General features: G+C 36.0%; 1 protein-coding gene across 1 annotated transcript; it reads left to right on the top strand.

The window, feature by feature from the left end:
• Positions 1 to 10062: 10062 nt before the first annotated feature.
• On the top strand, positions 10063 to 14681 carry LOC140151094 (uncharacterized). The gene has a single exon (XM_072173309.1). It carries the CDS (start codon positions 10183 to 10185, stop codon positions 12247 to 12249), a length of 2067 nt encoding a protein of 688 aa, XP_072029410.1. The 5' UTR covers positions 10063 to 10182; the 3' UTR covers positions 12250 to 14681.
• Positions 14682 to 24707: the final 10026 nt, after the last annotated feature.

Below are 24707 nucleotides of genomic sequence, written 5' to 3'. Positions count from 1 at the left end.
ATGTCTTCCATAAGCATGATAAGTGTATGAATTTTCAACTAGAATAGCCTTTATCGAGCAAGTGAGTTGCAAAATTCAGAAAACATGGCTAACTCGCGTGTGCTGGCAGTCGACATTGTGGACAATTATATTATTGACGACAGAATTAAGAAAGACTAGTTTGCGTCTGACGTCAGGTCAAAGGCGCGACGTGATTGGTTGCTGACCTGCGCAGTACGGCATTTTTGGTCTGGTTGACAGGACGTCATACGCAAACTAGTTTTTTAATTCAGTCTTCAATTACAAAGCGAGATATTTGAAATAAACATGATACGATAATGAAATTGACCTAGTTATGATTGTTGACCGTTTGTTGGCAGTGAGACAAAATAGTCTGTATAAACTCTATAATCCATATGTTTGAAGAAATTAAATACACGGTCTGGTTGTTTGTTTAAGTCGAAAAGTTCGGGTTATGTGACAGAAAAACACCGGAAGTCCAGAGAGCCGTTGTTGGAAAGTATGGGACATGAAATGGTCAAATATCGCGCGCGCGGGAAAATCTTAAATTCAAATCAAAACTTCAAAAGTGAATGGTGCAAAGCAAAGGCGTCTTCTGATTGCATATAGCACACTACTTGGGTAACCATTCATCGCTACTTTATTATTGGAAACACTTTTTGCAAATTGGATGTTACAGATATCATCATTATCAGATGTAAAACATCTTTCTCATAAGCCGTCACACTGACAGCTCAGAGTGCGTTATTTCCTTTATACTTGGACGGCGCCAATGCATCACAAGAAACTATATCAATATAGAAAATTGTCCAAATAGCCGAATAAGTTACGATAACACTGACCACAAACTGTTAAAAATAGTTGTTTTTCTCATCTCCCATCGGGGCTTTGATGTCCGATAAAATCAGTGTCTTTAGATTGAGAACAAATCTTAGTCACTGAATCCTCGCAGTATGTCTACTGCTTTGATGAAAATGTTGCTACCTTAATTTGTTCGTTGTTTCTATGGTATGACCACTATTTCGTCTGCTGCCTATATTCGCCTTAATAATACATGTCATGACGTCATTTGATGATGTAATCCGTCAGTGAAATTTGAAGTTTGGCTGCAATTTGGAGCTGTCAGTTGTAATAAAGAGTTTAATAAGTATGCTGTTGCAATCCAGGCCCATTTCTAGGTACAAAATCTGACTGTATGCTCCCGTGTATGCTTCTTTTGTATAAACCTTTCGTAGTCATGGTAGTTGGACTTCGGAGGTACGCAAAGCACATATTGACTGTCACAAAAGACAACATCTAAGGACATTGTGCGACAATGCAATTATTTTGCCTAGGCATGGTTTGAGTTCGGACATACGCAAAGTACTGAATTGCTGTCACGAAAGACATCTGAAGACATTACAGGACAATATAGGTGTAATTGGTGGTAGGTAAAGTTCGGACATGCGCAAAGTACAGATTGACTGACACAAAACGAAAGTCCTAAGACCGATTGCACAACAATACAGAAACGCTGTGACCCGGCGCTGTGAGCATGTTGGGGGAAGGCAAATACCCACAAATATTCACACGGCCGCACTCACACTGACAAGCACAAAACAAAGCATCAAAGAATATTTTTAAAAGAAGGAAGATTGCATCTACTCTTGACGACTTGTATGGCCACGATGACTGAGTGACTGTTATAGAAATGAGGTGACGTGTATTCCACACGGGCTATCATCAAAGATGGAAGCTTGTTCCTGATGCTTACCAGATTGCACATTTACCTACATAACAGTCTACCAATTCTGTGACGCATTCAATCTGTGTTATGTTATCATATGAGTGGTCTCAATTCGATTCTCATGATGGTGTAGTCTTGATTACAGAAGGTGCCTTGTCTGAGTTTTAGTTTAGGAAAAAAAGAACATTTAACAGAACCTTCAAGCATTTACTGTGCATATTTACACCTGAAAAGAGTCAGCGATTTAAAAACTATTGGGTAACTTTATTTTACTTAAATATCTTATTTTGTACATTGTGACATCTGTTAGGATTTGCTGCGACAACAGCAAATGTGCAATCATTTGAATGGGCGTAGATCGAATTTGTAAAAATGACAAACTGGTCTATACGTACAAAGAGAACAAATTACAACAAGTGGACATAACACATTTTTCGCCAGTAAATAGTTATTGAAGCAGTATGGTTTTGTTTTGCACTTCTCTCACAACTGTTTTCATTTTTTTTGGTTTCAGTTTTCTTTTAGTTCTCTTGTTTCAGTTCTCTTGTTTCCTTCAGCATTTAGTGCAGTGCAGTGGCGGCGCTACGGGGAGGGCAAGGGGCATTTGCCCCCCATATTTTCTTGCCCCCCACTTTTGAGGCAAAACCCCAAAATCACGCAAATTTCCACTTTTTGCGGCCATTTTGCGCAAAATTTGCCAATTTGCTCCCCCATTGAAATTCACTTTGTCCCCAAATGCCCCCCCGACAAAAAAAAAATCCGCCGCCACTGATTTAGTGTGGCCACCGCGCCGTTGTCACAACTGCTGTACGTAGACGTCTCGTGCTTCTGATAGACGTCTGATTCTGATCTCTCCTTATTCAATCCGGTTCCACTGCCTAAGACATGTAAGAAGAATGCGGTGCAAACCTACCAAGTTGGCATCAGGTGTTATGCTCTTGTTGATCCTCTTTAGGATGTTCTCCAAAGGTTGGAGATCTGGACTTCTTGAAGACCAATCTAGACTTACTATCGTTCAACATGTTCAGACGCCTACTAGAACAAACCAGGATATCAACACTCTTTGTCATCATGTAATTGTTATCCATACATGACGTACATGACATCTTAGTAATAATACACAAGGGTATTGATTGACAAGGATCAAGGAAACATGGCGATAAAAACAATACACACAAACTCAATCGGAAATGTATATTTTCTGACAAGGTTGATATCAAATCAAGCGTGAATCTATATGTTTTGTAGCACTTCATCACATGTGACTTGTCAAAACATGACATCATGACCGTGACCCGGGACCGTGACGATGATATCATGACCAAACCTTTGGGATGCTCTTGTAACCCACGTGGGATTTTCAAATCAAGTTGTTCTATAACACTAGTCACGCAGTGTTGTTTGAACATGTTAAAAGCACCACTTCAAAACTATGACAAGTAAATTGTCAAACATTAGACACACATACAGTTACTGGTAATATAGCCTATTCCTCCTTTTTATGAACTGGGATATGAAAACTGAACTCAAACCTGTTCATCAACATTATCAAGGTAACATTCCCATTAACGGAACACAACACAAATCCTGTGCCACATCGCAAAGCTAAACCCTCTTTTTTTGGAACAACATGCTATTGATACAACCACACTTCCAATTTTTGGAGTACAACCCATACCTGCTTCACTATTTTCAAATAAAACTGAAATAGCAAAAAGAAGCCCATTTTAATAGTCCTCTAATAAAATGAGAACTTTATTTTTGAGATTTCAAAAGAGGTACAGATTGCAAAGTTGAATCAATATGCACTGGGCAAGAAAAGCAACATGTTAGATGCAACTTTGAGATCTGTTTTCATTGAAAGGGTCTGCAATGACAGCAATGGCAACATTCTTCTGCCTTTGAGTAGTCTTAAAAACTCAACTTGAAAGTTGACAGAAATGATTGCACCCACGTACGTATGGATACACGTATTTATGAGCGAAGGTGTTGACAACTCAACTATTTGGTTTACACGACATGGAAACAGTCATTATTGTATTCCATAGAGCTTCAAGTCTCCGGTCGAAACAAAGGATATTGAAGACATAAAGGTGATCTTTACAGGAACAGACATATTACAGGACATTTGAAGGTCATGGGAATTGTCATACCCTAAGGGAATATAACCTCAAGGACAATGCAACGTAGACGAGATAGAAACCAGCAATGTCGCACCAAAATAATATGAAGTGTCATGTCGATACGGACCAGTCAAATATGACAGGCATGGATGTCGATTGTCTTGTCGTTAGAACGAAAGTTGCGGTATGTCCGAATGTATTTGTATATCGAATTTATCACTCATTCCCTGGCACGGTCGAGCCGTCTCTTGCTGTACAACTCGAGTACATTCAAAATCATTGGTATCGTCAGAAGGCCTAGCCTGTCTATCTTTACACTCGAAAAATTTTCCAGGCAAGGAATACTTTTATCACAAACTGATATCTGTAATTATTGCTGTCGCTCAAAATAGACCGTCGTATCTCCCACTACAAAACATCTATTAATGTTTGCCAAGTCAATCCGGATATGAGAGCCACTGGCTGGGCATACTGCCATTGATAAACATGATAAAGGCTCACTGGGCTGTGTTATATACGACGGACTGTCTAGCAAATATTCCTTTAAATTAGTCCGTGCCACGACCTGGAAAATTAATTGAAACTGCGAACATGGCGGGCTGTGTGGGAGTACAATGATTCCTCGCCTTGCGACTCGGTCGCTCGCGCCTTCGATGCCATATAATATATCTAGGTTTAAAAAAGCAACACCCTTAACAAAGAAAACCTTAAGACTGACTTGAATTTTATGGAGCTAGTTTACCAATTTCCCCGGACCTATTTAGAAGAGTGTCTGAAGATTGTATTAAAAGTAAAATGCAGGCCTCTGATGTTCGTATCGTTATGAGACAAACTCGGGGGCAAACTGAGATAGTTTCTCCTGAATTTGTTATTATTTTTAAAGTGGCTCGTGATGGCACATATGGTTACCTGGAGCAGCAAACCTATTAATGCTTTCATTTCAAGAATGTTCCTGTATACGATATTAATTCTAAAGAAAATACACAAATCTGTAACAAGACAAGAACGTTTTTCAGAAAATCATAAAAATGATGTAGCGAAGCACTGACCTTGAGGGCAACCACCCATACAAGTATGTTACTCTCATAGGAAAGACATTATCTTAGCATGTTTCCTTCACATCAATATCATCAAATCATAATTTAATCCAATTACAAACATGTAATATTGATATCCGAGTTGATTTGATGAGATTGAGCCTTTCTTCTACGTTTGGCATTGGAGCAGGTATTTTAGGTAAAATTGTGATGATTAAACTTTAAGTAAAAGGAAACAATAAAGAATATGAAATAGGCCCTAGGACATATTCTTCTTTACTCGCTAGATATCCCGTACAAGAAGTACCAAGGGGAAAAGATTCGAGTGACCTGCATTTTGACATACATGACAGGCAATGTAATTCATTTCCCCTTTTAATTGATTTATTCCAATGTATCCCAGACCTAGATAACTTTGTCAGAAAACAGGTTGTTGCAATAATGTGAAATGCTTTTGCTTTACCAACATATATTTTCCAAGTGTTCGTTTCGAATAAAATTTCAAGCCAAGAATAGTTAAGAATGTGCTTATCCTTAATTGGAAAAGTAGCTATAGTTAAAAAATTGATTTGCCAAAATGCTCAATTCACCTTTCATCGAAGCAATTAGAGCAAACATATTTATTTATACCCAAATTGACAATATAATTAAGTGAATAAATAAACAGGCTTTTAATATAATTTGACACATAAAACAGGCATGGCACGGACCTCTGCAACCCTGACCTATGATATATCCACTTTCATATGGGAAGTGCGCTTCTATCATTATCCACCACTGAACCGTAAAGAAGATAAATTTCTCAAATTTCCCCTTGAAGATCAAGTTGGATATTAGAAACGATTGCTGACATATGATAGATTAAATAGGATAATCTTCAAATTTGTATATATTCTATGTTCCCTTGGGTTTCCATTTTCTTATATCAATCACTCGATTGTTGGTTAATATTGCTTTTAATTTATCAGACTAAAATTTGCTTAAGTTATATATTTTGTAGAGCGTCCGAAACTTAATTTTTTCAAAGACACCAATTACTTTTCGAGTTATTCAGTTTCAACTGCCACAATCCGTTTTGGCTCAGAATTTTAAATCGAACAGGAGAATGAGGGACAATGTTTTGTATTGAATAAATAATGTACATTGTATATAATTGAATGTAGTTTCATATAGATGAGTGTGAAAATGTAGTCGATTATCCCGATACGGTACGTAGAAGCGATTTATTTCGATCGCCTCACTTCACCCAGGCGTAATCTCGTAAATAGGGATCATCGCAATCCAAGTGCTGAGATTACCTAAGCGTCAGCGACAAGGTAGAGAAAGAATACCAGTGTATCGTACTGGTATATAAATAATGTTCTGATGCTGATTGTTGATGCACATGGTAAACATCAATTTTTTCCATGCCCAGAAGTAAATTTACAACACAAAATGAAAAAACATGTTAACAGATAAATGCAAAAAGGACACTTGAGTAAATTGGAGCGAAAGTGCAGTACGCATCCCGGATGAGCTTGGACGCAATCTAGAATTGCATTATCTTCATACAAGATGGAAGTGCCATATATGTTACGCTGTGAACAAGATGGAGGAGGGGGCAAAATCCCTGTAAACATCATAGCAACACACCGGGGGTCTTAATGCTTCCCCCTTAACAACGTTGACGCCTCTTTTCCTCTGAGCACAGTTACAGTCACGAACTGTTAGTCTCCACGCTCAGTCGCATATTTAATCACGGTTCCGAAAATCATTCGTGAAGTGACATTACAACATCAAAACATATCATATCTTTTTCATACATCACTTGAAATTTTAAAAGTTAATTTCAGCGGTTGTACATTTTTAGAAATTTGATACATTGTTCCTTATCATGTTTATTGTGATATTAAATTGTTATTAATTTATTTGGATTCAGTTTTTGGGTCTATGACCGTCACGATTCGGACTATAACAAACATGACAAATGTCCTGACATTAAGGTACCTCTCAGATCCCGGTCCTTCTAAAATAGTTATATCGCTTCTAAAGAAGGGGCTACACTGTAAAAAAATGTTGCCAGTTTGAACAGAATACTAACCGGGCTGTCGATGACCAACTTTAATGTGTTGACTATAAGCTTCGAGTACCCAGCTAATTCAAACTTTTCATAATCACGAATACCTTCTGTTGCTGAAACATAGTTTGTATATAGTGAGTTACAAGCTGCAAACATGTGCGATTTAAACCGTTTGTTTGTTAGCTTTATTATATTGATATAAGATTCTCAGATATAACCAATACAGACACTCTGGGATAAAATACTGCCCTTCGATGTTTTCCCAAACATTATGTCTTTGAAATTGACATTCTAAAAACACCATTATGACTATAACAAATTCAAGCTAAACACAATGATTACTAAAGTATGTAATAAAATAGTAAAGACATCAAACGAATATTAAGACATCATGCACGATTTTTATTATTCTAGTAATAGTAGCAACACTTTTTCCTGTGTCCGATCACGAATCATTTATCGTACAACAGGTTACACGCTGAAAATAGTAGCTTCTAGGTTTTAGCTGTTGCTTGTCTTTCATAACTCTTGCTTATCTTTCATTCAGAGTTTAAACTTTGACGGGTCCTTTGACATCATGTGTCGACACAGCTTTGTAAAGGTGCTAATACGCTAATCCAGCTCTAAGAAGACATAAACTTAGTTAACTGTCAAGAGCTGGAGAGCAGAGATTGGGAACATCTGGGTTTCCAAGATTAAACTGTCTTAGCAAGTTATTATAGCATTTATAGATTGGTTTTGTTTTAATGGATACTGTACGGTTGTTTGATGTAATCTTTTATTGAATTTTCTAACAAAGTATTTATAATGTTCAATATTAGACACAGGCAATACCAACAGCTAACATTCTAACATACTTATATATTTTTAGATATCTTTATCAACTTATTCATCTTTTCCCGCTTTTTGTTGCAATTTGTATTCTATAAAATATATATTTGTGTCCAAATTGAGGGCGCTATTTACACATATTTTTAGAAAGGTTGTTGACAATTTCATTGTTATTTTTTACTCTTTTTTGATGTTTTAATACCATTATACCAGTGTCTGCCCCTTGTAAAGATGAAAATAAGATACGATGTAAGATAAATAGCGCCATCAGTGTTCACCTTTTCTTAAAAGTGACTACATTTTACATGCCGTCAAACAATCGTGTAATAGTGCTTTACGAGTTTTATGCTGAGTTGATCATTAAATGTATTCTATAGTTGTGGTTTACTTTTCAGTTATATATTCCTCAGTATTAGTCACTTTTTCCCGATACGTATCTTTTTCAATAGTCGCCACTTCTGCATATACCTGGTTTATCTCTCTTTATTAAAAAAGGTGTATAGTCACGTAAATGGTGATGTGTTTAATGTCGATATTTGAAAGAAGAGAGAATATATTTCCGATTTTACCAGGTACGTCCGAAATATGACAGTCACCAGAATAGTAAAGATTGGTGACACAAATATTATATTAGTGGCCAGCCTTATGTAATCAATGGCTATACTTCCCTCCCGGGGGCTACTTCAATTAGTTATCATTGAATAACAGAAAGAAATATATAATTACAACGTAAAGTAACCAACTTCTATCAATTCAATGCAATTCCAAGTTTGATTAACATAGCGCCTCTGGCCCAAAAGTATAGACAGTTATATAATACATTACAGAGGTTGTGTAATTAACATTTCTAATTTCAAGAGCAAAATAAATATATTTTCCAACATTTTTGAGTTTCATCTATGTTACACGTAAACAACTGATTGAAACTGATATTTTAAGGGTGTCTATGATAGTACAATGGTAATGGTTAAGATCTTAGACCATTATAATATATGCACTCTTAGAGAAAATGAAATTTATTTTCAATGGTATTCATATCACAGAATGTGCAAATACGCTCCTCAAGTGGGGTACCTATATATCGGTCAGATTGAATAGCAAGTGGTAACATCCCACATCTAAAATCAGCATAGGACTTACGAAAACAAATTATATTATTAAATTAACAAATTATATTATCAAATATTGAATCGTCACATGAATATACAACTTACTTGGAAGAATCATCACAATTGCATCAACTGTTAAAATGGAAGTGACACTTGATATATTATTAATTGCCAATAGTTTAATAATTAATTGACATGAATAGCTTAATTACTTTTCCGCTACACATTTGATGGACATGGTCTTGTGATCTACACAGTGCTAACGAACTTGTTTATGAATTGGCGTTCCCTGATACGTAGATATTTAATTATCAAGTTTCTGCAATCTTACGCAATAAGGCAATAAAAGTTTATTTTTGAATCAGTATTGGTCTCTTTTGGTCAATATGGATTGCGTTACTATCTATGTATTCTCTCACACACATGGCTGGTGAATTATAGATATGGACCTTTCTCAGAAAAAAAGTTATCAGATTTGGAAATCCGTGGAATGTAAGGACAATCATCCTAATTAATCTGGTGGTATAATTGTTATCAGGATTCACATTTGCCATCGATAAGATCAGAAGATAGTTTTGATAATCATAATCTTCAACAATATTAACTCTATTTTTAGAGATTTTGATTTTGAATAAAGTATGCAATAGTTCAGTGTTCATTTGAAGCCACTATACCGTTTATGGTACAATGGAATCAACATACTGATAATATTTCACAAAGTGAGTACCAACTGATACATCCCAACGTTTAATATTACATTGTATTGCCGAAGGTTCCATACACCGTTTTACTAATCATTCTGTCTGTTCTTTCTTTCAGATTACAATACCACGATGGCAATCCCGAATATGGAACTGCTACAAGTCTTTCGTCTGTGGTGTCTTCTATTCCTCTTCGCCACCTCATCTGCAGCAGTACCCTGTACAGTAACCACCTGCAACTACTCTCCCGATGTCGCCAGAGCCGACTGCGATGGTCGCATGATTCGCTGCATACCCACCAACTTCCCCATGGGAATCACCATTGATCTGCGCCAAAACGAGATTACAAGACTTGGTGTGAATTCATTCAGTGGCCATTCAAGATTACAAACAGTTGATTTGTCAAACAATAAAATATTTAAAATTGAAGATGGAGCGTTTATGAACCTCCGCTCGTTACGCACGCTCTTGATGAGCTTCAACAGAGTAAATACAATTGAATTTCCACCCTGCAAGGACTCTGGGGTCTGCAGGTGCTTCATTTAAATGGTAACAGTATTACGTCAATCCACCCTAGTGCCTTCAATGGATTACCAATGCTACAAGAACTGAATATAGCTGGTAACACCTTATCCAACCTGCCGGATCCGGTGTTCCATCCGCTCACTAATTTACGTAGACTATTCCTGCAAGAGAACCAATTGGTTGCTAACCAAAACTCTAAATATCTTGTTGGACTGTCAAATTTAATGGAGCTTGATTTAGATGGCAATCGTTTCACATCATTACCTAATTTCAGTGGTCTGGTACGGCTTGGAGATCTGGACATGACAGACACGTTTATAACGGTAATACCGAATAACTCATTCAACGGTTTGGGACATGTAAGAGATCTTGTTTTAAGCAGCAATAAGATAGAAGTCGTCGAGCCTGCAGCTTTTGTTGGTCTCAGGAATATGATCGAGTTGGATATTTCCTTTAATTTGATCAAAAATTTTCATGATGACACGTTCTTGCCCATGCCAAATTTAGAACGTCTTGTATTGAACAATAACATGCTTACAAAAGTAAAACCTGAAGTATTCTCTAGATTACAACGCTTGAACACACTCATGATGGAAAATAACCACTTAAAAATAGTGCCGCCTTTGTATGGACTTCGTTCTCTTCGAACATTATCACTGAAATCGAACTACCTGCACACTTTTGATTCGACCACTATGCGTTCAATGCCATCTTTGAATAAGCTGTTCTTGACAGGCAATCCTCTTCAATGTGATTGTCGTCTACGGGGTCTTAAGGATTGGTACCAGAGGCTTCCAGTGAGACATCTACCTTTTGAGATCCCCGTTTGCGATATACCAGCAGCGTATCGTGGGAAGAGACTGACTGCAGTGAGGAAAACAGACCTGCGATGTACAGCACCGATTATATCGTATACAAGTGGTCGCGAGATAAGTAGTCTTACTGGACAAAATATAACACTTCAATGTGTGGGCCAAGGATTTCCAATGCCTGATATTTTGTGGTATTCTCCAAGTAGAGCTTTGATCATAGAGGGTACAGGTAAATACGCGCTGTTAGAAGATGGACGTTTATTGATCTCGAGAACGACTATAGAAGATCGCGGTGAATATGTGTGTGTTGCAAAAAATCCCGCTGGACAAGTTACACAGGGGATGCGGTTACTTGTGCGAACACCTATTACTGTTGCTCCGGCTGTCGAACCGAAGCGGCCTGCTTCAAATCCTACAAAACCTATTGGAGGGCAACCCACAAAACCAGAAACGCGACAACCAACAGACCCAACAACTCGGGGACATTTTGGACGAGCTACGTCAGCACCTACTATAACAGCTGAACCACCTCGTCAACCATCAGTTCCAGGAACACCATTACAACCGTCATGGCCAAGGTCACCATCAGCTCCAGAAACACCATTACAACCGTCATGGCCAAGGTCACCAACAAGACCGGAACCAAATGCTCCGGGTACTGAACCTAACTATCCTGGATATAGAGATAACACAAGAGGTCCTGGAAGACCACACACACCTTTGAATCCAAGATACGAACCAGGGACAGATGTAATATCATGGAACCCTGTAACCACAGAGGAAAACATCTTAGTTTCGGTTCCTGACGATATTTGCACTACCGAATCTGCGCGCGTAGCTGTGGCAGTTCTCACCACGTTCATCTTAACTTCTCTTCTAGCGTTTATTCTATTCTGGCTATGGCACAATCGCCTTATTCACAAATTCTTCAAACAAGGCAAACGTCGTGTAACTCTTATATCTCTTCGCCGACGTTTATCTTCTAAAAGACCTCGGCATATCGTTCCAGTTCATATGCGAAGTCCGCGTGCTTATTCAACTGTGGAAGATCAATATACATCGCGGACTAGCGAATTCAGTTCTGATACTGATGATTCTGCAAGTACTACAAGTAGCTATGAAAGTAGCAATAGATATGTGATAACTGATAGTGTTGCTGATCCAGACAGTATCAAAAGCAAGCTAGAAGACATGCAATTATTGAAGCATTTAGGAACTCAACAGACAGTAGACATACATATCAGAATGCTGCAATGGTTGTACACGATCCTAATTACTCTGCGTTATGGCCTGGTATGTCAAGATCAAAAGACAGGACTGGATTAACGCATCAAAGTGCTGATAGCAGAATATACATGGATTTAAGTTAACGTTTACCGTTAACCTGTTGATGAACTATTTTAGTGTAAATTTCGTTTTCCCCACAATTTGAAGGAAAAAAATGTAACTTCATAAATATCCTAGTCGAGGTTTGTTTTCGAATATTTCGATAAGAACAAAATAATGGGCCAGAGATGTGGTGGTGTTAACCTTTATAGATGAGTGATATGTGTCTCACTTCACACCAAACATCTTCACGCAGATATTTCAGACACACCCCACACATAACCCACACCCCTCCTCATCCCCTGCTGCAATGCACTTTCGTGCATGTGTTAAAGCAATATTCCTCATGATGTCATGTCTTTGGGGTGTAAAGTGTTACAAAATTGAGAGTGCCATGTTTTTACCAAACGGGTTAAGAGCGCCAAATTCAAGATGGCGGCCAGTTAGACATACCAAAATTCAACATGATCCGATCAACTAGTACAATACCCCAAATTCTTCCTCTAATCATGAGGGGTGGGGACAAAATCGTCAATGATTGGTTAATCAGACCATGTAGAATTGTTTTATATTTATAATTGACAGCCATCTTGGATTTGACACCCTTAACCCATTCGGCACAATGGTACCTTTCCAACACTTGAAAGTTAAAGGGAATTAATGTATATATTATTTTCTTTGTGTAATATATTGTTTTATAAAGATGTAAATATATATATACATATATGTATATTTTGAATGGTACTATAAGAAATTTGTCTACAACCTGTTTACAAAATAATAAGGGTACTGTACATATCAGTTGTACAATGTTTATTGAAAAGGCTGCTATTTCTCAATTAACCCTTGAACCCCCATTTTTGGTAGATAATTTGTTTTAAAGTTTTCCCTATTAATTTATTTTACTGTGATAATGTACACATTGCACTGGGAAATATATTTTGTGCACTTTTTGAGGGCAAATACAGCTAAAAACGCTTACGATATTGGCTGTAATTTTGTAGACATGATCTTCGCCATGCGTGGACATGTCAGAGGAAATGAACTGGTAACAGGAACGCTGTGTTCTTGGTGATATGGCGCTATAAAAAAGGGCCGTGTGTATGTAATTATGTAACGATGTAGTCCGTTGACTGTAAGACTATTGATTATTGTGAAAACCATTGCAAGTATTTCATACACTCTTGATAGTGAGAGCCAATCAGAGCATTCGTTAAAAATGTTATTGCGAGGGGGCAAAGCCAAATTTTTGTCCCTATTTGTAATTTTTTTTGTCGCATTTTTAGTCATTTGAAGGACGCTTTACTCTTTGCCGTCCCCATTTTATCCCTGATTATTTTCTGGGGGCTGCAGTTCCTCCCTGGCTACCCACCTGTTTCTCTCATGCAGTTATACTTGTTCGCATTTTCCAATATTTTTAGCGGCAATTTTGTTATAAAAATATCAAAAATCATGGGATTTGTTTTTTCTCGAGTGTGAAATAGCATTTAAACTTCATTTTACTTGTTGCTCAAGAATTGTACAAAATACTGCGCTTGTACTGAGATGTTGATGCGTCAAATGCATCAACATCTCAGTACACGCGCATTATTTTGTACAATTTACTGAGATGTTGATTCGTCAAATGCATCAACATCTCAGTACACGCGCATTATTTTGTACAATTTACTGAGATGTTGATTCGTCAAATGCATCAACATCTCAGTACACGTGCATTATTTTGTACAATTTACTGAGATGTTGATTCGTCAAATGCATCAACATCTCAGTACACGCGCATTATTTTGTACAATTTACTGAGATGTTGATTCGTCAAATGCATCAACATCTCAGTACACGCGCATTATTTTGTACAATTTACTGAGATGTTGATTCGTCAAATGCATCAACATCTCAGTACACGTGCATCATTTTGTACAATTTCAATATCAAAGAGTAATACGTAAAAAATAGGTATAAGGGGAGGGATTTACAACAAAAAATTACATATTCGATCTCGTTATCCCCAATTATGACCTTTTCAATAAACATGATAGATATAACTGAAAAGATACGAATCGTTTATATATAGGTTGTGTAAAGGTATACTAATTATTTGGTATGAACGTGAAACGGTAGAAAATGTAACTTGACTGCAGAAATATGTTATTTTCAATGTTTAACAAAGCTTGTTGAAGATACAACAAATACTACCGAATGCAGTAACAAATATTTATACATAATTGTTATATATTCACTGAGAACTTGCTTTAGTGTAATGTATTCAGAATTAAAGTACTCAGCAGATATAGAATAAACGTATTCCAAGTATTGTGTAAAATGAAATATAGGCCTCGTAATTAGAGTTCGAACACAAAGAATTGAATGCCTGTGTCATTTTTAGTGTTTAAAAACACTTGGACCGCTTGTTTTTCTCAAAATTGTATTGGTATTTTTAAGGGCTGGGGTATGAACGTTTGGACAGTATTTATTTTATTAGAGCACATCAGACATATCGAATTGCATTCTGAATACGAAGAATGTCATTCTGATATCAAATAATTTTGAATTTTTGAAATTCGCAATTTAATACACATTTTATGGCAAATCATTAAAATTGATATTTTGATATTTAACAGTACTTGAAGTAAACTTTATAAATCTGATGATTTATACTTAAAGTGTAGGTGGGTTGAAAAGCCGACGATCAATTGAAAATTTTGACCTTTCATATTGAAGATATGGATTTTTTTTCCCAAAACACCAAAAAAAATTAGGTCTTTTGGGAAAAAATCCATATCTTCAATATGAAAGGTCAAAATTTTCAATTGACCGTCGGCTTTTCCTCCCTGCTACATACACTTTAAGAATATATCATTAGATTTATATAATTTACTTCGAGGATTGTTATATATCAAAAATTCGAAAAATATCAAATTTTTATAATTTGTCATAAAATTTGTATTATATTGTGATTTTCAAAAATGAAAATTATTTGATATCAGAAAGACATGCTTCGTATTCAGAATACAATTCGATAGGTCTGAGGTGCTCTCATGTGCCACAAAAAATACTATCGAAACTCAATAAACGCTCATTTTAGATCCCTTAACGTAACCATTTTAGGCCACGTAAATAAAAGGACAAACAATACCTGTACTAAAGTACAATTAACAGTGTCATACAGGCTGGCTGTATTAAAATGATTGTTTTCCATCCGGTAGTTATTTTGTTTTGTTTTTTTGAAAAGCGTGCCTCTTCTAAACGCACCACTTGATTCCCTTGACATTTACTACAGTACGTACCAAGGTCCCTGTGTGGTTGAGCTTCGGACTTCATCGGGAGTCTGCAAATCATTTCAAATGGATCAAATGGTGGGTTTGAGCTTTCCTCTCTGACTTCATCGGGAGTCTGTGAATCATTTCAAATGGATCAAATGGTGGGTTTGGTTGGAAGAGGCAGGCATTTCAAAGACACTGACGGAAAACAATAATTTGGATACAGCATCTAGTCTATGGCAGCTTTACTCTTATCCGTCTGATTGAGGGATTGACTTGGAATGCTCACCCCGGGGTGGACACTCAACTTTGAAGTGACGGTATGTGCCTCAATAGGCCCCCTCTTTGAAGTCGACTATTCCCGATGACCCCTTTTTTAAAAAGTCATACCCGATGACCCCCCCTTTTTCTTAGTTGCGGCTACCCAATGACCCCCTTTTTTCTACAATAGCATCATCAAAATGCCACAAAATAATGCCGAAACTTTTGAATTCTCTTATTTCAACAAATTTGTATTGGAAATTTGGAACAAGAAAATTGAATTTTGCTCCATTTTTTCAAAATTTTCTACCCGATGACCCCTTATTTATTTGAAATCCTATACTCAATGACCCCCTTTTTTCAAAATCTTATACCCAATGACCCCCTTTTTAAAAATAACGTTTTGTGCCCGATATGCCTCTATACTTCGCGACGCTGGTAGGCACATACCCGTCACTTCTAAAGTTGAGTGCCCACCCCGGGTGCTCACCTTTAATATTTTCACAAAGGATAAGGTATTACCATGATTACAGAGATCACTCAATCAGAAATGTGTTATAAATTAATCTTATTTAAAAGATTCTACGAAATTTCTAACTATTCTCAAACAAATAATTTTTAAAAAGTGTACATGTAACATTTATGGTCAAATGTAACGTTAACCACAGTCGAGTATTAATCATTAGAATTAAATCAAAATATGCCTTTGTCTTTCATGTTATTTTTTAATATTAGTATTTTGTTTGAAATAAATACATGATTTCTAGAAATGATAATTTTCATGTTTCTCTTGTTTCTTTTATGTATGAAGATGTGTTTGTTTAAAACCCTTTCCTGTTTTCCATTAGGCTACGAGGAAATAACCTGTTTTATGAGCAAAAGGACAATAGAGGTTATCCACTTTACTCATGTGTGACTTCTAACAAATGGCGCTATTCGCTACTTGCACGGTTCCGCCATTATGCACTATGTGCGGGAGAGCCTCGAACTGGCAGCATACATGAATGGGAATTGAACTAGTCATAACGTTCTGTGTAAGGTTACATAATTCTTCCTTTCATGTATGCTGCCAGTTCGAGGCTCTCCCGCACATAGTGCATAATGGCGGAACCGTGCAAGTAGCGAATAGGCTCCCTTGAAGTGGAATTTTAGGCACAACCTAAAAGTGTCCTTCCGTAAAATTCCCACCAGCATTCTTGTTGGGATTTCAGAGGAGGGCGCTCTCTATTTGTACATGAAATTTACCCCAAGGCAAAGGAGCATATTATACAAGTGCGCCATTAGCAGGCGAATCTTTATACGGTATTATGACGTCCCACCCAATGTAGTAATCTGAAAACTACTCTTAGCTCAAACGAGTTGGTTTAAATCTCGTGGACGTGCTGGGTCCCCGAGGTTGGGTACTTATTTGAGTATAGAAATCGAGCAAATGGATAAATTACTCCTACAAAAGGACAATGGTTTTGGACCGCGCACACCATAATCGGGATTTTTGTGTCGAACTTTGTACGAAATCATAAACAATCGCATGCACCTTTAAATTACGAGGATATTCAGACATTTCTGAGCTCTTATTTAAATGGAATTTGTGATTAATAACTTTGACCAATTTGACCAATTTTATAACTTTTGGCAATCTGAATTCAAAACCCCTTTACACGATTGGATCTATTTACATAAACACCAGCGTATATAGTGAAAGGGAACTCGTTAATTTTGAATGAAATTAACAGGCCATAAAAATTGTCCTTTGTCCGCGAATGTACTATATACTTATGCAATATCTTGTCAGGACGGAAACAGAATCATGTAAATCGTATTTTTATCACACAACTTTCAAATATGGCTAAGGGAACAGGATACTCAAACCCATAAACCTACGTCCCGCGTCAGTGACCTATTTTGACACGTTCGAAGTTACACATGTAGAGCATGACAACAATGGCGAATCATTAGGAAACGAATTTGCAGAAAACCTTCTGTTAATAAAATCCTATGCTGAGCCTGGGTGTCTCACGCTCCAGTAATTTCAGATGATTGAGCTCAGTAAGAATGTCTTCCAATTCATGAAAACAAATATATAATCAGCTTATCGGATTAAAAGCTTAGAGGGAAGATCTTGCTGCTCAGCGAGTGTTTATCAGAAGGTTTTCTCCAAATTCATTCTCTAATGTGCAGAACTCGGCGTACAAGTAATCAAAAATGCGATGTCCCCCGCATAAACCCTCTGTAATGTCTCTTTTATAGGGTTAAGATTATATTGATTAGGATATAAATAATGCTACAAAGGGTAAGATTTGCCTAATCTGTTTGGATGTGCAACTTTTCAAATAACACCATAATTAAGATAATGATTCCACCCAATCGTGAAATTCTCGATTATGCCGATTTAATTTTGCAAACGTTTGGTATCGAACTGCCGCTAACAAAGTTTTCCAACAGTCTTAACAATGTCATTGCTTTAAGGGCTCGGCCACCCACTGCACAGTATTTTTGTACGATCTGATGTCTGATATCATTTTTTTTAATTCATTATTTTAAATTCGTGATATAATGCAAATGTTTTCGACATTTAACAGTCCTAGAAGTAAACTTTATAAATCTAATGATATAAAGTGTATGTAGCTGGGAGGAAAAGCCGACAATCATATAAATATTTTGACTTTTCGTATTGAAGATTACATGAAGTTTCCCCAAAGACCTAAATTTTGTAGGTCTATTATCAGGATATTCCTCATATTCAGAATGCAATTTGGTGTGTCTGATGTGCTTTCAGGTCCCACAAAAATACGGGGGTGGGTGACTGAATTGCAATTGAGCTCAAAGTTACGGCCACTTAAAGTATCTGGTGGGGATTAATTTGTGTTTATATAATATCAGAGGTGAGGGTATTCCGGAGTATCTACATAGCAGATTATCATGATTTCAGCAGCTGTATTGCCATTTCCGATCGTCCTCAATGAATTAGATAAGGGTACATTTTGTTTTTAATATTAAACATATCAAACGTGTTTTGTTTTTAATATTAAACATATCAAATGTGATTTTTTTTTCATATTTTGGGTAAGTTATACTTCTATTAAGGGCTCGGGTATGAACGTTTGGACAGTATTTATTTTGGGACATCAGAGCACATCAGACATATCGAATTGCATTCGGAATACGAAGAATGTCATTCTGATATCAAATAATTTAATACACATTTTATGGCAAATCATTAAAATTGATATTTTTGATATTTAACAGTACTTGAAGTAAACTTTATAAATCTGATGATTTATACTTAAAGTGTATGTAGGTGGGATGAAAAGCCGACGATCAATTGAAAATTTTGACCTTTCGTATTGAAGATATGGATTTTTTTCCCAAAACACAAAAAAAAAATTAGGTCTTTTGGGAAAAAATCCATATCTTCAATATGAAAGGTCAAAATTTGACCTCTTTTCCTCCCTGCTACATACACTTTAAGAATATATCATTAGATTTATATAATTTACTTCGAGGACTGTTATATATCAAAATTTGAAAAATATCAAATTTTTATAATTTGTCATAAAATTTGTATTATATTGTGATTTTCAAAAAATGAAAATTATTTGATATCAGAAAGACATGCTTCGTATTCAGAATGCAATTCGATAGGTCCGAGGTGCTCTCATGTCCCACAAAAAATACTGTCGAAACGCAATAAACGCTCATTTTAGATCCCTTAACATTTGTGGGCATTTTCTGTGTGTAGCGAAATACAAAGATTTACATGTGGAGATTTTATCTAATTTGAAGTGAAAAGTTTGCACATTGTGTCTTAAGGTGGGTCGGAATGGAACATGACCGAGCGTTGTTTGCATTCAAATAGAAGAGGAACGGTATGTGTCCTGTAAAGGAGATCCCAAGGTTTGATATAAGGGGTCTCATTTCCGCCCAATGGGCATGATTTGGGGGGGGGGGCAAACTCTCGAAACATTCGTTTTGATATATTAGCGGCCTTAACTCAAGTACTGCAAGACCTATAAATGCGATTATTGGCTTCCTTGACTCATTTCCTATAGCATGTATAGGATCAACATTATCTTGAGTTAAGGGGGTACTACACCCCTGCCCAATTTTCTGCCTATTTTTGCATTTTTCTCAAAAATTATAGCGCATTGGTGATAAGTAAGATATGTATATATATTATAAGGGCAAGGACTACAACTACTGCACAGATAACAGTTGTGGAGTTACAGTCAAAAATGAGGGAAAACCAATATTTGATCAATAAATCAATAACTACTTGCCTTGCGTTGCTGAATTTTCAGTGCAGTAGTTGTAGTCCTTGCCCCTACAATATACATATCTTACTTGTCACCAATGCGCTATATTTTTTTGGAGAAAAATGCAGAAACAGGCACAAAATTGGCCAGGGGTGTATTACCCCCTTAAATGGGTAAAACTGGACAAAACGTGGCTCGTGCCATCACACTCGCCTTAATAACGTCTTTGGAAAAAGGGGCCAAACGACCAGGATTTTAGAAATGAAAGGGCACCATTTTCCCCCTTATATTCTTCCGCTTGATCAAAACTTGGTAATTGTGCACTGCTGTATAAATTCCACGTACAGTCAGCACGCTAAATAAGGTAGCAGGCAGTTCATGAAACATATTACATAACCTTTAAGGGATCAAATAAAAACTTAACCGCTGGTTGCCCGCCGGTTCCGTCCTGTACCGGAATATACACAGTAATGAGGTCAGTCGTCACACACTGGTTCACATGGCTGGAAAGGGGTGCAACTTTTGAATCTGTACCTTATTTTGGTTTTAGTTTCATTTTGGTTGTTTCTGTATTATTTACCGTCACTCATATCTCAAAGTAAACACAATGATCCTTGCGATCATTATGATTTTTTTTTCGAAATCGATCCTCACTTTGGCTATTATCGTGACTTTTGAACTGTTACCCTGGTTACCTTATTCATTGTGCCGACTATATTATTCAATTATACTAATTGATTATATACTAAAACAATTACTATAAAAGACAAGGCCTCAAAACAGCAATCATTTAGATTCTTCAAATACTGGCTTTATTTTCTACGAAACTATGAAGACCATGTCTTATAAAATAAACATGCATCATTCTTATATAACAACTTCCATCACGTTCAAAATTTGTTAAGTAAACAATGTCCTTAATGAGACTGAAACAATGCTATAAAATGCATAAATACTGTAACAGGGTATGTCGTTATCGTATACATGTCTAATAACAAACTAAATTTATATTAGTAAACAAAGCTTTTAATTTGGGAAATTATAATAGGCATTGGGGTATTATGTTGTAATAAGTCACAAATTCATTTTGTAATAATATTGTAAGATATCAAAAATTCAATTTGTGAGACAAATGCAACAAAAAATTGCTTTATCGCGTAGTCGAAAAATTTCTGGTCCAAATTCAGGCTGAAATATTATCAAATTCTCTAGATTATACTGTCTTTGGAAACAAGCCTGCGTGTACGTCTCAGCTACCTATAAAATTCAAGTTAACGAAACTGCTAAAAATAGTTTATAGCCTAGAAAATAAATAATAAAGGGAAATACATAATGCTTTCAAGTCTTACACCTAAAAGCATCAACATGCATAAGGTAAGAATATACACTCTGTAAGAATGGTGGAACTATTAAAAAAAATCCCAACTGGTCTAACCGATTTACTTAATATTATAAGGCATTTTGTTGGCAACATTTTTGTGATTTTGAAAACATGAATACATGGATGTAATGGATCCGCAAACAGATTTGTATATTTAATCCAAATTCGATTGGCAAGCCTGTGCATTTAATTCTCAAATGACGTTTCAACAAATCGCAATGTTTTGGAAATCACGTTTTACGGGATTGCGTATCTCGAATTAATATATACTTCACAAAGAATTTCTAATCTCGAGTTACGAGAAAAGCAAAAACAGTACATCAACAATATTTAATTTAAATACGGAGATCTACAGAACAACTATAGAACTCAGAGACCCAACCAACGAATGTAACAATGTGTTAATTAGAACATTCTTACGGAATGCAGCGTGTTACTTAATATTTTGCATATATTCAACAATGATATCATATAAATGCCCTTTAAATATCCATGCAGATTACATCGCAATCTACTTCACATGCACATTATACATTTATTTACATATAAATTCGGAAATAATTCTCATTTTATAAATTACACATCACAGGGGGGATACTCGCATATATTGCTATGCGTCATGCACGTGTCTGTCAATAGACCACCTTTTCTGCAAATCTACCACCCAATCGACCCCTTTTCTCAAAAGCTTACATCCAAGGTCATTTTATATGGAGACAACACCCAATCATGGGCGTCAATCCGGGGGTGTCCCCCCACCTTTCGTCAAGATGGCCCATTTTTTGTTCTTTTAAGCCACTTTCTGACAATTCAGTCCGATTGCTCCCCCCCAACACACACACCCCACACACATTTTAAGCAGGATTGGCGCTGATGCACCCAATGAACCCATTTTATCAAACCTTTCTAACAAAAAAATTATAATAACACGTTTTTCAATGGCCATATTATTTACTATAGGAATGTTATACTAGAAATGATTAGATAGTATTAGTTGTAACCTATTCTAACATAAGTTCTATCTTCACTTTTAAAGTTCAATCTTCACTTTTAGCATGCACATTTTATTAAAGAATTTCAATGGCCGACCCTGACGAACATAATTAATATAATTATACAGTTTTGGTCTATATTTTATACTTTGTGAAACCTTGTTCACTTTGGTCCATATTTTATTTGAAAAATTGAACTTGTAGATATAAATTAACGACCCTGCATAAAAGTGTAAGGCGCATAATATATATGTATCTCTAAATATATTCTATGGCTTATTTAGAATTTACTTGGTTTGCATAGTTAGTATCTCTTCAATGGGTTAATATAAAAAAAAGTGTAAAAATCGTTACAAACACTAAATACATTTCGTTCTCAACATTTTGATTATTTACCACTGGTCATAAATTCGTGTTACATAAATATCATTTAAACTGAAGTTCAAAATATATAAGTGCTATTTACAGGAATGCAGAAACAGATCTGAAATAATATTATGACAAAACTACACTACCGAATTAAAATTGTCCAATATAACGGGACACAAAATATTTATCTAATTGTTTGGTGGGTTGAATGACTATTAAAAAGAATCCTATATCGGGTCCAACTTACGGAGGTAATTAACTATACTGAAATTTTGCTTTCGCATTTTGCATATTTTGAATAAATGGAAGGAATCAAAATACCTGGAATGATAAAGATAATCAAAATAGCCACAGTTCATGCAGTTCGTGGCAAACATTTTGATATTATTTACTTAAAAGTGATTTGAAGTCTGTGTAGTGAATAAGAATTAGTGCACAAGTTCCAAGTTTTACGAAAATGTAGGTCATATCTTAAAAATAAAAGACGTGGATCACAAACTGACTCTTTTTATTAAAGCTATGGTGTTGCCAGTTTCTGTTCTTTTACGCCCACAAGTATGCTTAAAATATGAATTTTTGTGACCTATAAAAACGAAAAGATTATATTTTACGAAAGTAACTATTTCTGAACATCACTTGGATGACTTGAATACTTCTTCCACTATAAATCTTCATTGTAGTTTGTATGACCTCTCGTGATATCTAATTTTAAATTTTAAATATTAAATAAGCAGGGAATAACCAATTTGGTTTTAGTAAAACGCAAAATTGAGACCTAGTCAACACAGTCTCCTCCGGGAGTCTCCTGGAGCTCTTCGGAGTAAGTCTACGTTTAGCGGCATAGCGCTATTTATTCCGTAGAGGTCCAGGAGCGTATGTGTTGACGGTATCTCAATTTACCTAAGTAAAACAGTGCATAGAATTGATATAAACTTGTTAACATGCATGGCTTGCAATATTGTACAAAACAGAAATTAATTTTGAAAAGTCATAACAATATGAATTCGTATAATGCTGCAGCAACATAAATTATTAACTTTTTCAAAAGTTTGCTATTTTAACATTAGAAAACTGGAAGAGGTCCATGTAGTTGCAGACTTGTAGTCGAGTATGCTAATGCAGCACACTCCATGAGAACTACCTGCCGATTGGCGAAAAAGAAGTTTTCATTATCAATTGGCCCAATCAGCAACATTGTTAGAATAATTTCACCATGTAAAAAAATGGGGTGAATTATTTGCAAAGCTCCATTCTGATTGGTGATTAAAGTGAAAATGTCATATAATTGACCAATCAGAGGTAGAGTTAGATCGGCAGGTAGTGCTTAGGGGTTAACTAAATTTTGACGAACACAGACTGCAGTCACATGAACGGACTCTTCTTTTTAACATTATATGATTTGCAAAGTCAGTTACTTACACGTCAAATAAATAAACACCCCCCAAAAAGTAATTACCCCCGTTTATTACGAGGCAATAACTCCAATTTTAGGGGCATCCAATTTTAAAACTGAAACACCCAAAACCCCGGTTTTGTTTTGCAAATTTTGATGCCTCATTTGTCTTAATAGCCAAAATATGTTGCCATGGTGACCCTTTGAAAAAAAAAAAAAAGGTTTAAAAATTACACCAACATCCATTGAAAATGTTGCTTTTGTTCCCTGAGTGCCTTGTCACTGGTCATCCTTTATCAGTCATGTACAGAATGCAAGGATGGTACACTTGGGTATCTTTTAGTGCAAGTTTTGATTCTGCATCTCAATTTACATAACTATGAGTTGAGTTTCTATTTGGTATTTCAGTGTTAAAACTGGATGCATAGATTTTGAATTTAATATTGCCTCGTAATAAAGGGGGGCAATTACTTTTTTGGGATGTGTTTAGTTTCTTTGAGAACATCTCATTGCTTAGCACCACATTGAATTTTTGTAGGAAAAATATACGTA

This window comes from Amphiura filiformis, chromosome 4 (genome assembly GCF_039555335.1).
Source record: "Amphiura filiformis chromosome 4, Afil_fr2py, whole genome shotgun sequence".
Taxonomy (NCBI): Eukaryota; Metazoa; Echinodermata; class Ophiuroidea; order Amphilepidida; family Amphiuridae; genus Amphiura; species Amphiura filiformis.
This window is presented reverse-complemented; position numbering and strand designations above follow the sequence as displayed.